Source organism: Hevea brasiliensis, chromosome 9 (genome assembly GCF_030052815.1).
Source record: "Hevea brasiliensis isolate MT/VB/25A 57/8 chromosome 9, ASM3005281v1, whole genome shotgun sequence".
Lineage (NCBI taxonomy): Eukaryota > Viridiplantae > Streptophyta > Magnoliopsida > Malpighiales > Euphorbiaceae > Hevea > Hevea brasiliensis.
The window spans coordinates 21,435,881-21,453,588 of NC_079501.1; the positions used below are offsets into that span (position 1 = coordinate 21,435,881).

At 34.9% G+C, this 17,708-nt stretch overlaps 3 protein-coding genes across 6 annotated transcripts; 2 read left to right on the plus strand and 1 right to left on the minus strand.

The window, feature by feature from the left end:
* Positions 1-255: 255 nt before the first annotated feature.
* LOC110670742 (uncharacterized) lies at positions 256-6,331 on the minus strand. Of its 3 annotated transcripts, none has more exons than XR_009151321.1 (8): positions 5,444-6,330; positions 5,292-5,328; positions 4,367-4,603; positions 4,208-4,255; positions 2,672-3,117; positions 2,421-2,531; positions 1,781-2,239; positions 256-588 (listed from the first exon to the last, which is right to left on the minus strand). XR_009151321.1 is itself a non-coding variant. In XM_021832906.2 (7 exons), exons 1-6 carry the CDS (start codon positions 5,743-5,745, stop codon positions 2,459-2,461), a joined length of 1,143 nt encoding a protein of 380 aa, XP_021688598.2. In that variant the 5' UTR covers positions 5,746-6,331; the 3' UTR covers positions 1,673-2,239; positions 2,421-2,458. The 3 variants fall into 3 exon arrangements, 1 of the variants encoding a protein (XP_021688598.2); XR_009151322.1 differs by having other exon boundaries at positions 256-633; XM_021832906.2 differs by lacking the exon at positions 256-588 and having other exon boundaries at positions 1,673-2,239; positions 5,444-6,331.
* Positions 6,332-7,500: 1,169 nt separating this feature from the next.
* Positions 7,501-9,977, plus strand: LOC110659632 (F-box/kelch-repeat protein At5g15710-like). Its single transcript, XM_058153402.1, has one exon. It carries the CDS (start codon positions 8,141-8,143, stop codon positions 9,455-9,457), a length of 1,317 nt encoding a protein of 438 aa, XP_058009385.1. The 5' UTR covers positions 7,501-8,140; the 3' UTR covers positions 9,458-9,977.
* A 4,676-nt stretch (positions 9,978-14,653) lies between these two features.
* Positions 14,654-16,743, plus strand: LOC110659568 (uncharacterized). Of its 2 annotated transcripts, none has more exons than XM_058154164.1 (5): positions 14,654-15,026; positions 15,115-15,173; positions 15,255-15,399; positions 15,909-15,979; positions 16,105-16,743. In XM_058154164.1, the coding sequence occupies exons 1-5, from the start codon at positions 14,933-14,935 to the stop codon at positions 16,459-16,461; spliced, it is 726 nt and encodes a 241-aa protein (XP_058010147.1). In that variant the 5' UTR covers positions 14,654-14,932; the 3' UTR covers positions 16,462-16,743. The 2 variants fall into 2 exon arrangements, with proteins under 2 accessions (XP_058010147.1, XP_021673214.2); XM_021817522.2 differs by having other exon boundaries at positions 14,658-15,026; positions 16,102-16,743.
* Positions 16,744-17,708: the final 965 nt, after the last annotated feature.

The window sequence follows — 17,708 nt, forward strand, 5'->3', positions numbered from 1 at the left end:
TATAGTTTAAATTGAAGCAAAATAAGCATTAATGCATAATTAACTTCAGAAATACCAACATGCATGTCCAGGATTTCTTTGTAATGTACAGTTGTTTTTCTTGAATTAACGTGCTATTATCAGCCCAACTTCTTTTAGTTTTGTTTTGGGAATTGTATGTACTACATTCAGTGCCAAATGTGGAAAGATAGATTATAACTTAAAAGTATGTGTTTCATTTGAGAAAAGCAGTTGGTTTTACCATAACACAGCAAATAAACTTGGAAAGAGAATGAAGACGCCATTTAGCATTCAATGAAATACATTCAATCAGTAATTTCAGCGAGTTCCCCTGCTTTCTAGTGGCTTTGCATCATTCTTGTACATCCAGAAAGCCAATTCATTGTTTTTGTTACTGAAGTGTGCTTCACAACTATTACACACCAAGTAAAAATATATTCAAATTCACCTTTACATTTATCAACAAAAACATACGAAATAGGCCATGGGGATCATCGCATTTCTCAACAGAAGGATTATAAAAACCAATATGAAATGGAAATCCTCAAAACTGTACGGGCGCATCAGAAGAAGTCATGATTCTAGCATCTTCAGATTAACAAAGGAAATGGATGGTCATCAATCAGAGACATACTATAGATAAAAATTATATAATTAAAAAATATTTTAAAATTATATTATTATACATTACTAATCAACTTTAAAATTTAAATAATAATTCAGATATAATTTTCTACAATAATATTTATATACAATTATTTTAATAATTAAAAACGAAATATTGAAGAATTAAACTAAACTAAAAAAATTGAAAAAGAATTAATCAATTCTTAAGCAAACTCCGAATTGAAATTGAACTGTACACTCTCAATAATAAAGAGAAAGAAATAATCACAATCTTTACTAGAAAGTAGAAGAGGCTTGGCTTTGGATATCAAATTAATGTCAAAATTTTGAACGAGGCGAACAAAACCAAGTAAAATAAAAGAGATAAGGAGATGATGCGATGAAGAATTTTGCAAGAGAATTGGATACATAGAGAGTGAGAAATAGTAGACACCTTAAACCCTCGATTATTCTTTGGGGTTATTGCTTATTGTCTGTTTCTATTTAGTATCACCCGATTGGTATTTTCCTTGGACCCAATCGCAGTCCAGTTAAGAAAATTGGATCAATTCAATCAAGAATTAGAACTAATCAAAATCACTTTAATAAAAATATCTTAGATAGTAATCAAACTCAAACTAGTTCGGTTCAAGTTATTTTCTTCTCAAGAAATAAAAAAAAAAAATTAATTATTAAATTTGATTAAAATCAAAATCGAACCTAAATCAAAATTAAAACCAAGGAGACTCTGATTTTACTCTTCATGAATATTAAATCAAAATCATCTATTTCAATTGAGAACTCAAACCGAGCCGATAGCCACCTTAATTGCCCTGTCCCTACTACTAAGAGAACAATAATTTTTATAATTTAAATCATAACCTCGGTACCATGAGTCCAATACTCAATTATTAAATTATTAACAATATATAAATAAGTTTTTTTTATAAAAATTTTTCCCACATCTTAGTTTTCCTAGTTTTAGTAGAAATGAGAATAGCGTAACTCTTAATTTCTACACTCACTCGTGACATTTTCTTTTGTGAAATGTACAAGGCCGAACTAATTTGGACAGTCCAATCACAATTTCATTAACACCGTGAATCTATTTATTTAAATTTAATTGTTATGAGTGTGAGAAAGAGAAAGCAAAGGAGGAAATAATAGCAATTACCAAGAAGAAATTCAGGCAGTAAAGATCAAGAAATCATGCTCGCAGAACGCCCTGTTTAACCTCAAAAAGCCTAGAGCCATTTCGGCCCCGTAAGCCTTGCTTCTCGACAACTTGAACCGGTCCTTCCGTAGACTTGACACATCTTCACTTCAATTTGGTCAAAATAATCCCAGTCCTCTTTTTCTATGATAATGGATCCAGACACCATGTGTATAAAACTAGCGAATATCACTCCAGAGACAAAAAGTTGCCTTGGTAAGGGGTGCTGGAGAATGTGAAGTCTAACAAAAATTCCTTTCAAAAGATGTTGAAAAGAGAAGCTGCTTGCCGACTGCATGATGAGGTAATATGTTTGGGGTTCAACCTCCTGCATCCTCCTCCATCCTCTCTCAATAAAAAATAAATAAATAAAGGGAAGCTTTTCAAGATTTTGCATACTGAAACTGCCAAGATTTGTTCCTGTACAAGACAGTAGTTCCCAAATGATTTTGAATGAATTCAAACACCGAGAAAAACGCACACAGTGAGTGAGGTGAGACTATGAATTTGCCTGGTTAAAGTAATTTCCTATTTTTCTGTGGAAAATTCACTATCAAAACACCACCATCAACCTTATCTAATAATTGAAGTAAAAGACAACCTGAATAGGTGAATCCTTGGATTTACTCTTCTTTTTCTTCAGAGAGCTTTTGTGGCAGGTTTGAAACAATCAATATTGCATAATCCGACTGATCTTATCATGCCTCCAAAGCTGCCGCCATAATTGACATGTGCCACCACATCAGGAAGAAAGAAGCGAGCAAATAAAAAGCTAGAATTGAAGAGGAGAGGGGGACAAAGAAGGAAGCAACCAAAAAAAAAAAAAAAAAAAAAGGCAAAAAGCCAACTTACCGATCAATGCTGTTCCTTGCTTTCTCAGGCTGATCTGATACATGATTCTCTTTCTCAGGGCGGTCCACACTCTTTCTTGATTTCTCTCTCCTATCAGTGCTGGTTCTTGATTTCTCTCTACAGTCTGTGCTTATCCTGGGCTTTTCTCTTTGCTCAATAATCTGTCTAAAATTCCCTTTTTGGTCCATGTTTGGTCCACAGGTCTCTCTACAATCCGTGCTTTTCCGGGGATTCTCCAATTGATCTGTGACTGGCCCAGTTCCATTTCTAAGATTTGGTGATCTCTCAATGGCTGATACGAACTTCTTGAGGTGTTTGATGTATTGTGGGTATAGCTCCAAGTCACAATGATTTCCTCCCTTCACCCATAATGGTTCATATTTCTCTTTACAAAGATCCCAAAGCTGCTTACCATGGGACCAATCTACAACATCATCAGCAGTTCCCTGTGAGAGGCATAAAAACAGCACAACAATTAAGCATAAATCTGAAAAGTTATCAAAACATATTGGATAGGAAAATATGATGCTTTAATTGGTTCATGAAGAAAGAAGGCTCATTGCAGCTAATATGAACCCATTCTAAAGCTAACATGGGAATATATACCAAATCTTAAAACATTTAAACATTACTAAAGATATCATTCACATTGGAAATGTTAGATGCAGAGTCAGTTGTATACTACATGCAGTAAAAGATCCATTCAGTTAAGGTTCATATAATACTAAAATGACAACCAGTTAACACTGGATAAATTTAAGCCTTAAAGTTAAAGCATTAAATAGGTGATTATTAATGAAGAGCTAATGGCTATTCACATGTTTAGTTGGTTGGATTTTGCAGACCACCATTGATATTCCACAATGCTTATGTCATACTAGGCTACTCTGAAAAATGTAATATTACAAATTAATCATGTTTCAAGGTTAGCTGGCAACTTATGTTTAAAGTTAAAAATGAAGGTCAATTATAATGCACATATTTGCAAGCAAAATGCATTCCTCTAATGAGTCTACTCCTGATCATCTCTCGTTGCATAGATGTGGCAACTTATTTGCCCAAATCATTCCAAACAAGATTTATCATAATGTGAAATCTAGTTACAACAAAAAAATGGGGTTGCATTCTCAGGAAATTTGAGCAGGGTTTTCTACCAGTTAAAAGCATTTATCTACATCTATACGCTATTTTGATCCAAGTTAAAAATCGAATATCCAATACCTCATATTCTTAATTGCTAGTAATGACACAAATATAGTCAAGTTCTTCCTATGATACTGCTATTGCTTTTATTTTCTCCAAGATCTATTGATCTTTCACCAGGTAGACACAACAAACTTCATAAGGCTGATTGTATTCTAATGCAAACTCAAAAGAACTCAATTAAACTAATTCCAATAAAGTAAAAATTGCATCAATCAAGGGGTAGGCTAGTTGGTCCTCCTATATCTTGAAGGTATAGGGACTGGAAAAGTTTCGAGTTCAAGTCTCTCCGTCTACCTTTTCTAAGTTAACTAAAAAAAAAAAAACACTTACATGGATTACCAATACTGGACAATTGACCATTGGTATTTTATCAACGTTCTGCACAGTATAAAAGCAATGCACCATTAGCATATAGTTAATTTTTCAAATATTGGAAACATTTAAGACATCAGGACACTGAAGTTGAGCACTTAACAACTAAAAAAGTACCTTATATATATCAAACCAATATGTTCGCTTCACAGGATAAATTACTCGAAGGCCAGATGCAATTGGGCTATGCAGGACCACAGCTCTCAAGTTCATTAATCGGGTTGCTAAGTCTAGAGTAGGTCCACTTCCAACTGATTGTCCATATAGGATGATATCTTCTTCCTTCACTCCATATCTCTCTTCGAGGCACCTATATGCAGCTTCTATGTCCGCATAAGTATTCTGCTCAGTTGGCTGCCCAAAAGGAATGAGAAAGAAAGAATGAAATGCAAAGCTATAAACAGTGCAAAATTATAAAACATTACCAAAAAAAAAAAAAAATTCCATTAGTCAATTTGCAGTTCCTTGAATCTGGGATAGAACATTACAACTGGTTGCCAAGATGCTGAGACAACTGCAAAGAAACTAAGAGCTTAGGAGACTAGTGCTCTAGATTCCCTAACCGGCAAACCAATAATACTTGATGGATGAGCATCTAAATAGTTTAAGAGAATTCTGATTAATCAAATAACTAAATAAAAGCAGTAGTACACTTGATGAAAAAATTTGGGACCAAATCTACGGCTACAATTTTTTATGACAACAGACAAAACACAAAAGGAAACCACTATTCTTCAAATTCATCAAAGCCAACTTTTTTTTTTTCCTACAATAGACTCGCTCGAACTCGAGACTAAAGCTCACTGGTAAACCCAACTGATATTAATACAAGCATTAAGTTTACCATTCCAAGCCTGCAGTCATTAAAAGGGGAAAAAAATATAATGAATATAAAATTCCAAAATTTCATTTCCTTCACCTTTTTTTCCTTCTCTTAGTCACCCGACAGTTTTTAAGGGGGATAAAAAAAACAGATTTGCTCTCTTCTAGCCATATTTTATCAAACCGAACAAAATAGGAAAGCAAGAAGCAAATCGTATACCTTTCCACTGGACTGTCCATATCCACTATAATCATACCTGCATAAATAAGCACCAACCACTTCAAAACTTAAAAAAGAGACCCAGTCACGAATTTAAAATAAATAAATAAATAAATCACAAAAGTTTTGAATGTGTAGTGAGTGAGACTAACCCCATCAAGTTGACCCGAAGATGCAAGCTGAGCTCATTAAACAAATCAAACATCTGCCCCAGATCGGCAGCGTTGCCATGGGAGTAAAGAACAGTCAAAGAAGCCGCAGGGTTCTTAATATACACCGCCACCACCCGATTCCCTCTCTTGGTATCCAGCTTCAAAACGTCGACATTTTCCCTTGTCCCCACGTCCATCATCATCAGCTTCCCACTGGCCTCATCCATCACCACCTGGTAAGACGGCGGAGTCGGCGGAAAAAACGCAAATTTTGCCGCCATAGTTGACGTCACCGCCCCCATCCCCGAATCACCACAAAATTTCAAAATGCCAATCAAAACTATCGCATAAACAAAACCCAAAAGAAGAAGAAGAAGAAGAAGAAGAAGAAGCTGGAGAGAGAAGTAAAGAGGAGGGGCGGTTGCTTTCCAGCGGCGTTTGTTTGTGCAGAAAGAAAGCGATGGAAGAAACCGAAGGAAGAATTAGTTAGGGTTTGGCTCTGGTGGTGAAGGAAGCAGACGGAAAGGGAAGCAAAGAAAAAGGAGCAGAGAGAAGAGAAGAGAAAGGAGAGGAAATTCCGGCGAAGATAAGGAAGAGAGCACGTGTGATGATGAAATATAACATAATATTTAATTTTAATTGTAAAAAAAAAGAGAGAGATAGCGTGGTGAGAAGCCACGTGCCGGTGTAATAAATAAAGATAAAATAATATTTTCTTTGAAATAATAACGGCTGTGATTTAGCTTTATAAGGAAAGTTCCGCCGTGGCCAGTTATTGCTGGAGAAGGACACTTCCATGGATACCTTCTCTCCCTGGTTGCAAACTTTTAACAGAAGGCAATAGGACTCCCCATGTGCGTTAACTAGTTCACGAGGAATGAAACCAATGGGATAAGGCAATTCTTTCTTCCCACTCCCCACAAGAACACTGGGCTATCCTAAAGATACCTTTTACAGGATGAGAATTTATTAATTGGACAACGAATACATTATAATCTTGAAGATCTTCTTTATGGAATTTGCGTATTTCGTCATAAAAAGTTAGCAGTCTGCTTCCTCCCTATAGAACAATGCTTCCTCGTCCATTGGCAATCTCCCATTCTTTTGGAAGAGTATCTGGAATCCAGAGGTCCCATAACCTTCCTATTGAGAATGGATTTCAATGCTTTGGCCAATGTTTACCATGTCCAACATGTCCTCCGTACAACTCTTGTGAGGACACCATTGATGAGCAACTTCCTTTCTTTTGTCCCCATGCAAAAGCAAAATAGTTTGGGATTGGGAGTGATTTACGAGAGGAGGGTTCTGGATCCTTTCAACAATAGTGGACATTGATGTGCTCGATCCTATCAGAAAATTGTGGCATGGCTTTGCTGGTTCATGTCGAAAGCAAGGAACCAAGCTGTGCTCCAGAAGCTAAGCTAGATAAAAACCCTATGGCAAGCATCCAAATGGCCCAAAATGCTTTACTCCCACTGTGCCCCCAAGCCCATGGTCCAAGCCCTTCTATTAAATGGACAACTTCAAATAGAGCAAAATATAAACTACACTTTTTTACTTAAAATAAACAAAACTTGAAAGGAATTTTTTATTTTAGAACGAAGCAGAACAACTCTTGGTTAGTTTTCACTTTTCTTAGTCCAAAGCCAAAAGAATAACAGGGAGGTTGAAAGTTCAATTTTGATGTTAAGACTTGGCCTTGAAGATGCATCTTTGGTAGACCCATTTTCTAATACCTGCCCTCTTTATTTATTAGCTTCAACCACCATCACAATACGTATACAAGCATTAGTGGAGCCCATGTAATATTATTTTTAGAATTTTTAATTTATCAATTTAATATATACATTATAATATAAAAAAGGAATTTAAATTTAGTAATTTATAATTTAATATCTGTTTCATAATACAAAATTTAAAAATTTACTGTAAACTTCCACCCTTAGTGGGCCAGAGATGCATTGCCATTTTGGCATAAATCAAGGGGCCATGGTCTCATATCTGCCATCTAATCATGAACTAACACATGATGAAATGTACCGAATCAGTTTTCATTTTTCTGATGTGTTAAAACAACACAGAGATGCAGAAAACTAATTACATACAGTTAGGTTACACCCACAGATTTTTCTTTTTTTCAATATTTTTTTTTTCCAAATAGTGACAAAACAAATTAAACACATACCCGAGAAAAGAGTCTGTGAGGTTAGGTTCCTCTCCTCATTTTTATGCCAGAATTTATTTATTTATTTAGTTAACTTATCTGGGCTCTGACAAGCTGTTCCTCACCGAGAGGAGTCGAATGATAATTCTTCAACCTAAAAGGTAACCACTATCAAGCTTCCATCTTTATGTTCTCACATTGATCTCTGCTCAATATTATTGCATCTTTTTGTTTCAATGGATATCTCGTTTGCAACATAGTCAGTTTTGGATCTCACTGCGTATTGGGGTTTTTGATCTGTAATGTTATCTGAGCTGGGGTGGATTTTTTTTGTTTTAGTTGTGGTGTTTGGATGAATGGGTTTTTTTGCTGGATGCCTAAAATTTTCATCTGGGCTTTAAATGTTTGTTCTCTCTTCTTGTTTACGATGAACTGGGGCTTGCATTTCAAATTTTGTTAAGGCTTCTCGGGAGGCAGTTAGGGTTTTGAGATTTTATTGCTGTTGTGGATTACGGTTTTGGGAATTTATTAATATGGATGGTGTTGGAGAATCATCTGAATCTGGATCTACTGTATCTACTCCCAAGTTGATAAAAAGTGGGAGTGTGCGCGATGATGATGCTTGTCCTAGGCAAGTGTCACCAATTAGGATTGGTGCGTCGAGGAATACAAGCCCCTTGGGCCGTGTTGGATCAAGAAATACCAGTCCTTCTAGGCAGAAGGCGATTAAGACCAAACCACGGGGTTTAGATGAGGAAACAGTGGCTACATTTGGTAAAGCTGTTTACCCTGATGTTCAAATGGAGGATAACATATGGGCAATGTTGCCTGAAGATCTACTGAATGAGATTTTGGCTAGGGTTCCTCCTTTTATGATATTTCGACTTCGATCAGTTTGTAAAAGATGGAATTCTATTCTTCAAGACAGCAGTTTTCTTAAATTTCACTCACAAGTGCCATCTCATGGACCGTGTCTTTTGACATTTTGGAAAAATTCACAGACACCACAATGCTCAGTTTTTAGCTTGCCTTTGAAAACATGGTACAGAATTCCTTTCACATTTTTACCGCAGTGGGCATTTTGGTTGGTTGGTTCCTCAGGGGGCCTTGCTTGCTTTTCTGGGCTTGATGGGCTAACTTTCAAAACTTTAGTTTGTAATCCTCTCACTCAAACTTGGAGAACGTTGCCAAGCATGCATTATAATCAACAAAGGCAATTGATATTGGTTGTTGATAGAACGGATAGGTCGTTTAAAGTGATAGCCACCAGTGATATTTATGGTGATAAGTCATTGCCCACTGAAGTGTATGATTCGAAGCTTGACAGATGGTCACTCCACCAAATAATGCCTGCAGTCAATCTTTGTTCTTCAAAGATGGCATATTGTGATTCGAGATTGTATCTGGAAACTCTTTCACCACTTGGTTTGATGATGTATCAGCTTGACGCAGGTTACTGGGAACACATTCCAGCCAAGTTCCCACGGTCTTTGTTGGATGGCTATTTGGTGGCTGGCACTCAGAAGCGTCTGTTTCTAGTCGGAAGAATTGGCCTTTATAGTACTCTTCAGAGCATGAGAATTTGGGAGTTGGATCACACAAAGATTGTGTGGGTGGAGATCAGTAGGATGCCACCAAAGTATTTTCGGGCTTTGTTGAGGCTATCAGCAGAGAGATTTGAGTGCTTTGGGCAGGATAATTTGATCTGCTTCACATCTTGGAACCAAGGAAAGGGCCTTCTGTATGATGTAGATAAGAAGGTTTGGTCTTGGATTGCTGGGTGCGCTCTTCAATCATATAACAGTCAGGTGTGTTTTTATGAGCCAAGATTTGATGCTTCCATTTACTAGGCTGACAATTTTGTGGTTTGCAGCTTCAATCGTTCTCATGTTATTCAGTGGATCATGAGGAAGTTGAGCGTTATCTTTGTTTTTTGTTTTCTACTTCTTTCCATCTATCCTTCGTCTCTCTCTTTTGCACTTTTGTAAGGGTTCTCTTCCCCGGCCTATTGACTAATGATTCAAGTTACTTTAGTTTTGCACACTGGATTGGTATTATTGGGGCAGCAGTAGGAAGCAGGTTAAATCAGCAAGATTTTCAAATGTGCTGTCAATGATGTCATGACCTTGTTCCAAGGTTCTGTCCTGCATGTGGATTGAGCATCACCTGGTTCCAAGGCTTTGTGACGCACATGGACTGACCACTGTTACACTCTGATCACTTGATGAGGAATGGGCTTGTTAAAGAATGTGCTTAATGGATAATGATGTCTTGGGGGAAATTGCAGGAAGATTTTTCCCCTTTTCCTGCTTATGTACATTCTCTGAAAATGGTTATCTAATGACAATTTTGCAACTTGAACTTCTGTGATATCCTTGCTCGTAATGTATTTTTGTGGTGCTAATTTTGCAATTGTCAATCCTAGTTTAAATGATCTGGTTGCTTTACTCTTATAAATTGATTGACTATTTATTTTAAAATTTAAAATCTTGCCTAGTTCCTTCATTTAAAGTGGTGTTGTTGCCCAATTATCTTTTAAATTCTTCTTGAAGTCGTGTATGATTTCTTAAAAATGGGAGGACACATTGCCACTTGCCAGGATGCTTTATGTGTGAGGTGTGCATTTTTAATTATGCAAAGGCTGTTACCCTTGTATGCAAGCATTTATCATTATGATTATCTTGAAGAATACTATATAATTCTCCTACTATTTAAACAGTTTTTCCTTCAGTACTGACTTTCAAGAACTGATTGGGAATTCTGTGTGTTCAAGAATCCCTTCTTTGTAACTTTCTATTTTCAGTCTTGGGTTTGTGCATCGTGTTCAAATTATAACTGACCTGAAAGGGGAGAAATAGTTTGTAGAGAAATAGATGAATGACAAGTAATCAAGTGTTCTGTTTCCTGATGTTGCCAAAGTGGCAAATGGGTGGTTTGACACTTCTACATTTGTTGTAATAGACTGAGAGTTTTTACGTTCATTAGATGGACTAGGATCTTACAATTATCATATGAGTTTGCTTCTATAATCTTCAAGCAGCTCATGTGATTTTCTGGCAACATCATCCTATCAATTGTTTTCCTCAGTATCTTTTTTGGTCATACAGTACAGCAGAGGATTGTGTTTTCTGTTTTGCACTTTATGTGAATTGGCGATAGGATTAGCCGAATGTATATCCGCACTTCTGAATTATTTGGGTTGATTTTATTGAACACATGAATCTGCCACAGCACTCGCTATTCTCTCTCTTCTTCAACAGTAGCTTTTTCTTCCTCCACATGAAGAATTTCCCTTTTTACCCTGGCGGTTTGCAGTTGATGAGGTGCTGTGCCATCCTTACTGCAACCGACGCATTATCTGCAACTGCAGCCATATCCCTAGTTGATCCCTTGAATTACAGGCAGCGCATTTGGGTCGTAGTTCTTGTCAGATTGTGACCCATAATTTAAAAATTGTCATTACGGATGCTAAAGTTTTGATACAACAGAGCATTGGAGAGTGTACTTTTCCAGTGACCTGCAAGTTCTTAGCTACAAACTTGGCTGCTTAACTTCACTGATGTATCAACATTGATGATAATTATGGATGGTAAGCACTGTTGCATCAAAGTGTACCAATGAATCACCTCTTTGGGCAGGGTTCTGGAGAAGTGGTAGTATTTCCAGCCTGATAATGGACACAACAGCAGGTTTAGGTAGAATCTTGTTTGCCAGATTTAATATAAAATAAAATTTTAATATAAAAGTCACAATGTTCTTGAGAAGAATAAATATCACAAAATTGACTAAAATTAAGAACAGAACGCAGTTATAATGCTATCCTTCACTCATTAAATAATAACAACAATAACTCAGAGTTATGAATTAGCATTAGCGTTGATTATGTTTAGCTAAAGCATTAAATGGGTATCTGTGATAATAGCTAGCAGCTCCAATGACACAATAATCTGTTTGAGAAAATATTATTTTAAAAATATTTATTAAAAAATTTAAATTTAACAACAAAACATTTATTAAACTACTTTTTAAATAACATTTAAAAGGATTTAAAAAAAAAATAATTTTAAATTAACTTTGTATCTCCAATTACAATTCTAAACTCTTACCAGAAGTTATAGGGCAGAAACTATCATAAAAAATAATATCATGTGACTAACATGTCCTCAAAAGACAAACAAATTAATAACTTTGGTTTCTTGGACATTTGAACATTAAAATGAGGCAAACACATGCCCTTTATAGTAATGCATATATATATATATATATATATATATAGAGCCTTTCAACCTACACAAATGTAGATGAATTTAGTTTAAATATAATCTCCAATAACCTTAAAAAGCTCCATTTTCGTACACATAGGTGTACATAATCCAAAGACAGCCATGATTTTGCATTCTGGCCTCATCTTATCAAAAGCATACACATGAACATCATCAATCTTCTTGTCTTGATATTAGTAATTGCCACCTTTCAAAGGAAAAAGTAATTACCACCCACAAGTACTATCTTCCAGATTTAAGACATTACTTTGGTAAATGGAGCCATACTACATGCAAGCATGTGTGTCCAAATCTCCTTTGTGCTATAGTAAATAATCGGTAAATAACCATACCTTACATTTCTCTTAAGTTAGGGAAAGATCAAAGGAATCATCATCATCATCAAAAACAATAACAATTTCATTACAATATTGCTTGCTTTAGGCTATCAACTTTTATTTACAACCAAATCATTGAAAGAATGGTCACTTAAAAAAAAAATATTATAGCTATCAATTTTTTATAAAAGTCTTTAAAATTTTAGAATTTTAATGATTAAAATTTATTAAATTTAATTTTAAATTAATTTTCTTAATTATTTCTGATTTTCAAATTATGTGAAGTTCCATACCAAATTAAAAACAGTACTGGTTAAAACAGAAAAGCAGAGATATTTTGAGAAGGTTCCAAAAGTGAAAGTGTTTTACCTCTTTTTCTCTGTTTGGTTGACAAGAGTAAGAAAATAAAAAAAATTTGGAAGCTTATGCTTTTTGGGTCATTTATATTTTGTTTCCGTAAGCAAATGGACAATAAAAAGAACAAAAGAAGAAGAAGGAAAAAAAAAAAAAAATCTTTTTCATGAAGGTTCACAGAGATTTCAATAATGTTAATTAGAGGCTTATCATTAAATGGTTAATTTCATAATTAAAAAAACTTGCAGAATTTGATCAAACGAATTGCTGAAACAAAACAGCTTTTTTCTTCTCTCTTGAGAATGGAGTTTCTGATGACCATCAACTCAAACAAGCAAATTCACTCTCTTCTCAAGAAGAAAACCACAAGTTGGGCGACATGCCCTCGTGTTCTAAACTTCAGCAATATAATAATCTATTGCTTTTATTAGGCTTAATTACTGTTAAAAGATTATTTGATTTAGTAAATCCATGCTGTAATCGCTTGACCATGTTCCCTCTAGCTCATAATTTGATGCTAGCTCGTGCATGCCCTCTTTTTGGGAAGTACCACCACCGACCTCCTCTTTCTCATAGCCCTCTTTGCCCCCAAAGGAGATATGCATAATTTTACTATTATAACTTGAATTAATCATTTAGAGTTCAATGGTTTAGACTTTAAAGTTATTTAACTCAGTTAAAAAACTGAGATGTTAAAATTGTTCGGTTGAAGCTTTTTCAATAAAATATTTATGTGAGAGTCCATATTAAACCTGATCTAGACAAGAGTACCTTATTAAAGAGTTTGCAACTCCATAAAACATGAGTTATGGAATTAACCATTTGTATATGGCCAAAATAGAAGGAATATATCCCACATGAGAAAGATTTGACATCTCTATGGCATGTGAAAACAAATAATCTTTGGTTACAATAACCAAATTTCCCCTATCCTCCGCAGCCTCCATTGACGATTTCCAGCAGCTAAAAACAGAAAGATTTCTCTGCTGTTCTGAGCTATGTGAACATTGGTGAGAGCTATGCCATTGCCAGGTGTGTCTAAATGGAAAGATTCCAATGCCTTCAACCAAAATACAAGAGCAAAAATATGTGTATTTTCTTGGGTCAGGGATACTAAATCTACCTAATGCCCCTACACCCATAGGTTATCGGATGGAAAAGAGATTCCTTGTTAATTATCTGATAAAATGTTTTGGTTTTGCTTTAAATGTATACTAAAGACTCCACTTCTATATATATTTACTGCCTATGATTTAAGCCTATATATATCTGATTAATAAAGTGGTCAAGCTTGAAAATTGACACAAATTTTAGTGCCCTATATTTTATTTAATTCTATTCTATTTTATAATTAATCTATTATTTGTGCTGGGTGGAGGTTCTTGTAATTTGATTTGATCTTATATATATATATATTTGCTTTTTTAGATGTAATTTTTCAGATTTTTTAGGCTGATTTATTGACTATGGTTTTAATCTAACAAATCATTTAAGTTTTTTCTAACTCTATTATTAATAAAATTTGATTTATATAAAAATTAATATATTATTTAATTTATATAATGCAGAAGATAGAGGATGTCTTTTTGTTCAAGAAAGATACAGGGATATCTTGACCACATCCATGCCAACCATAGACTGAAGCCACTTGGCCACCTACGTCTCAAAAGTTTCATTAAAAAAATGGCCAGTATATATATATATATATATGTACTGAATAAATAGCCCTAGAAAACTCCAGGCCGCCGTTCTTTAATGTTGAGTTATTCACTTTATTGATTCTCTAATTTTAAAACAAATGATTTATCTTAATCAAAATTAGTCATAGAGGATTATTTTTTTCAGAAATTAAACATATGTAATCACTGTTAAAATTATAATAATTTTAACAGAATCATACTAATATAGAGAATATCACTAATTGACTGTCCATTTCAAATTATAATGCCAAATAAGCCTCTTGATGATAATAATAATATCGAACCAATTAATTAATTAATTAACAATGGTAAGCTGATTTGCATGCATTGATTGTTGTAGATAGGCACAAAACATATACATTTCTCTATGAAAAATTAATCTAGTGGCACGCCTCAATCCTCCTCATGGCTAGACGATCACGTTCAAACATGGTTTCCTGATTTTTCATTTGTTTAAAAGAAAATTTTGAGTTTTCCCAGTTCTGCATGTAGTGTCAGCAAGTAATATTATTTTATGCAAGAAGAGAGGCAGGTGTTGGAACCCTAGCTTTGACTTGGGTTTCAAAAACTCTATAAAACCCACTTTATGTTTCTTCAGTTTTCCTCTCTTTTTTAGCAGTTAATGAAATACGGGAACACACAACCAAGAAAAGAGAGAAATCTTTAAAAAGATGGTGTGCATAAGGTTTATAAGTTTAGTACTTGGGCTTCTCTTCCTTTTGAATGCCCTTAGATACTACTCTTGTGCGCATGCTCATCAGCAAGGTATGTTTCTTTCTTATATATATAAGGTGGTTAATTAACAAGAAATTAAGCAAAAAAGGTTTTATTGATTTGATCTTTGATTTTATAGACTGGGAAAAGGATAAAGATAAGCTTGTGGTGCCTGAAGATATTGCGTCTGCTGATAAGGTATTGTAGGTTTCTTGATTCTCTTAGGCGTAAGTTTTGCTACTTCTTTTGTTGATTAGTGACCAATTGAGCAAAATGCAGGAACTTGTTGATGGTTTCACCACTACCAGCACAAGGAAGCTTGGACTTGGAGGAAGGAAAGTGGTAACTCATGAAGTTCTGATGAGGAGAAATTTTGAGAAAGAGCTAAGTACTTCAAATGGAGGAGCTTCAGAAGATATTTCAGGTGCAAACTGCTCTGATATCAAATGTAACTTTGAAGTAAAGGGAAATTTTAGAGTAAAATATAAATTTGGAGACCAAACTACTAGCACTAAGAAGAAGAAGAAGTTCAAAGAGGCTGGTTTTGTAGCTTTTGGTGATGATTATCATGGACCTAAACACCATACTCCTAATCATAACTGATCATCATGATCACTAGTCATGAATTGATTTTACAAGATCCCTTTTGTCTGTCCTTGAGCCTTGTACATGTATAGATGTACCCTACAGATCATGTGTAGATATTCTACTGTAACTGTACAATTTTGAAGGTTCAGGGAATCTAATCCAGTTTTTGCCCAAGTTTCTTGTTTGTTTTACTAGCATTGGTACATATTCAATGCTTATCCATGTGAGATTACTTGCATAATGTTTAAGCATTTTTGTACTGAATTGTAAGATGTGGCATGTGATATCCAGAATATGAATATTGGTTCATTTTGGATAATTTGTTATCTGAATATATAAATGCAGGAGAGCAGAGTCATGCTGTGGTGAAGTCTCTTCAAGTATCTGAAGACCAATTTTTGAATTTTAATCATCAGGTATGCAAGTATATGGGTATTAATTTTCTTTTTGATATATCAAAAATTGCTAAAAATGGAGTATTTTAATGCATTCGCCTGACAAAAAAAATAACAATAACTTGACTATTTTGCATACCCAGAAGAATATGAATAGTTTGAAGCCAAAGGCACAAAATTCAGGGAGTTGGGGAAGTCCAAGGAGTGAGCCTGAGCCTGAGCCTGAGCCTGAGCCAGTCCATTTCCCAAACACCAAACCTAGGCACTCTCATCAAGATTCCAAGAAATTGCCAACCAAAGCCTTGGAAAGTCTTTCGAGATCTGAGAATAAGCTATTCTCTCATCAACCTCAAGCTCAAGCAACAGTTCCAAAACCTAAAGGTGAAACGCAAAGGCTTCTTGAGGCAACTAAAGATATAGTGAACCTGATGAACAAAGATTATAAGGGAATGGATAGGCCTCGCCGCAAGCCACCAATCAACAATCATGTGCCTACTCACTGAGAGTAGTAGTGTAACTTAACCCTAGGTAGCTAGCTTGAAGGGTTTTTGGCTCACAATTTTGCCCCACCCTATACAGGAAGTGAAGTCCCTTAACCCACCCACCCACCCACCCACGTAGGATATACAACTACTTTGGCAGTAGTTTTTGCATTAATGGGCATGCATAGGAAAAGGAAATGTTTTTTTTTTTTTTTCTTCTAATCTGACATGTAGAAACATGTAAGTTCTGTAAATTAAGTGTACTTCATAAGCCGTTTAATTAATTTCTTATGTGATCCTAAACTCTGTATTTTGTGATGATGAGATATATATACATATTATGTCCCTAGTTACATATTTGAACAATCTCATTTATTATTGAAGAATAACCAATTTATTATCATTAATACAGTGAGATGTTGTAAAAGAATTTATTATACTTTTTCCTATGACAATGGACTCTATTGAGAAAACAACTCCAATACTACAAGCAAAATCGACTCTGTGAGGAAGGAAATCTACCTTAAGTGTAATGGTTGAAAACAACACTATTATTATTATTTTTATACAAAAGGATTCCAATTTAAGTCTGCCTTGGCAATAGATTGTTATTGCCAGTTTCCACTATCAAATAACGAAACTCCGAAAACATAACTCGCCCGTTCCTGTGGCAGACCACACCGCCACAGTAATACATTTCCAAGCTGCCCAAATGGAGCAAAACTAGCGAAAAAATCATCATCCCCACTGTCAGGATTTATGTGAAAGATGTGAAGTTGCTATTTAGTACACTTTTTAATTCAAGCCAAAATGAGAACTTTATTGCTTGACGTTCCTAGCTTCTTTAATTATAGCTATGATCTTCATCACTTCATCAGGTTCTTAACCTTCACCACATGCACCTGCTTTATTTGCCTCACCAAGCTTTCGTACAGAGCACTTGGAGTAGCAGAATGGTTAGAGATTCAAAGAACTCAAAGCGCTTGGAAGAGTGCATTTCTCCTCTATTAAGCTATTTAAAGTATTTGCTTTTTCATTCACTTGTCAATTGGCTTTGATATCTTAACGATTTTTTGAAAAAAGATATTTAAAGTAATTTCGTCTTTTTATTAAAAAAAAAAAAAGAAAAGACTCCAATTTTGAAGTTATAAAAGTATATAATTATAATTTTTTTTATTGTACTTTAAAAATGATAAATTTAATATGTAAATAAAGGAAAAGTCCATTTGAGCCCACCAATTATCCACTTTGAACTTGTCTTATACTTA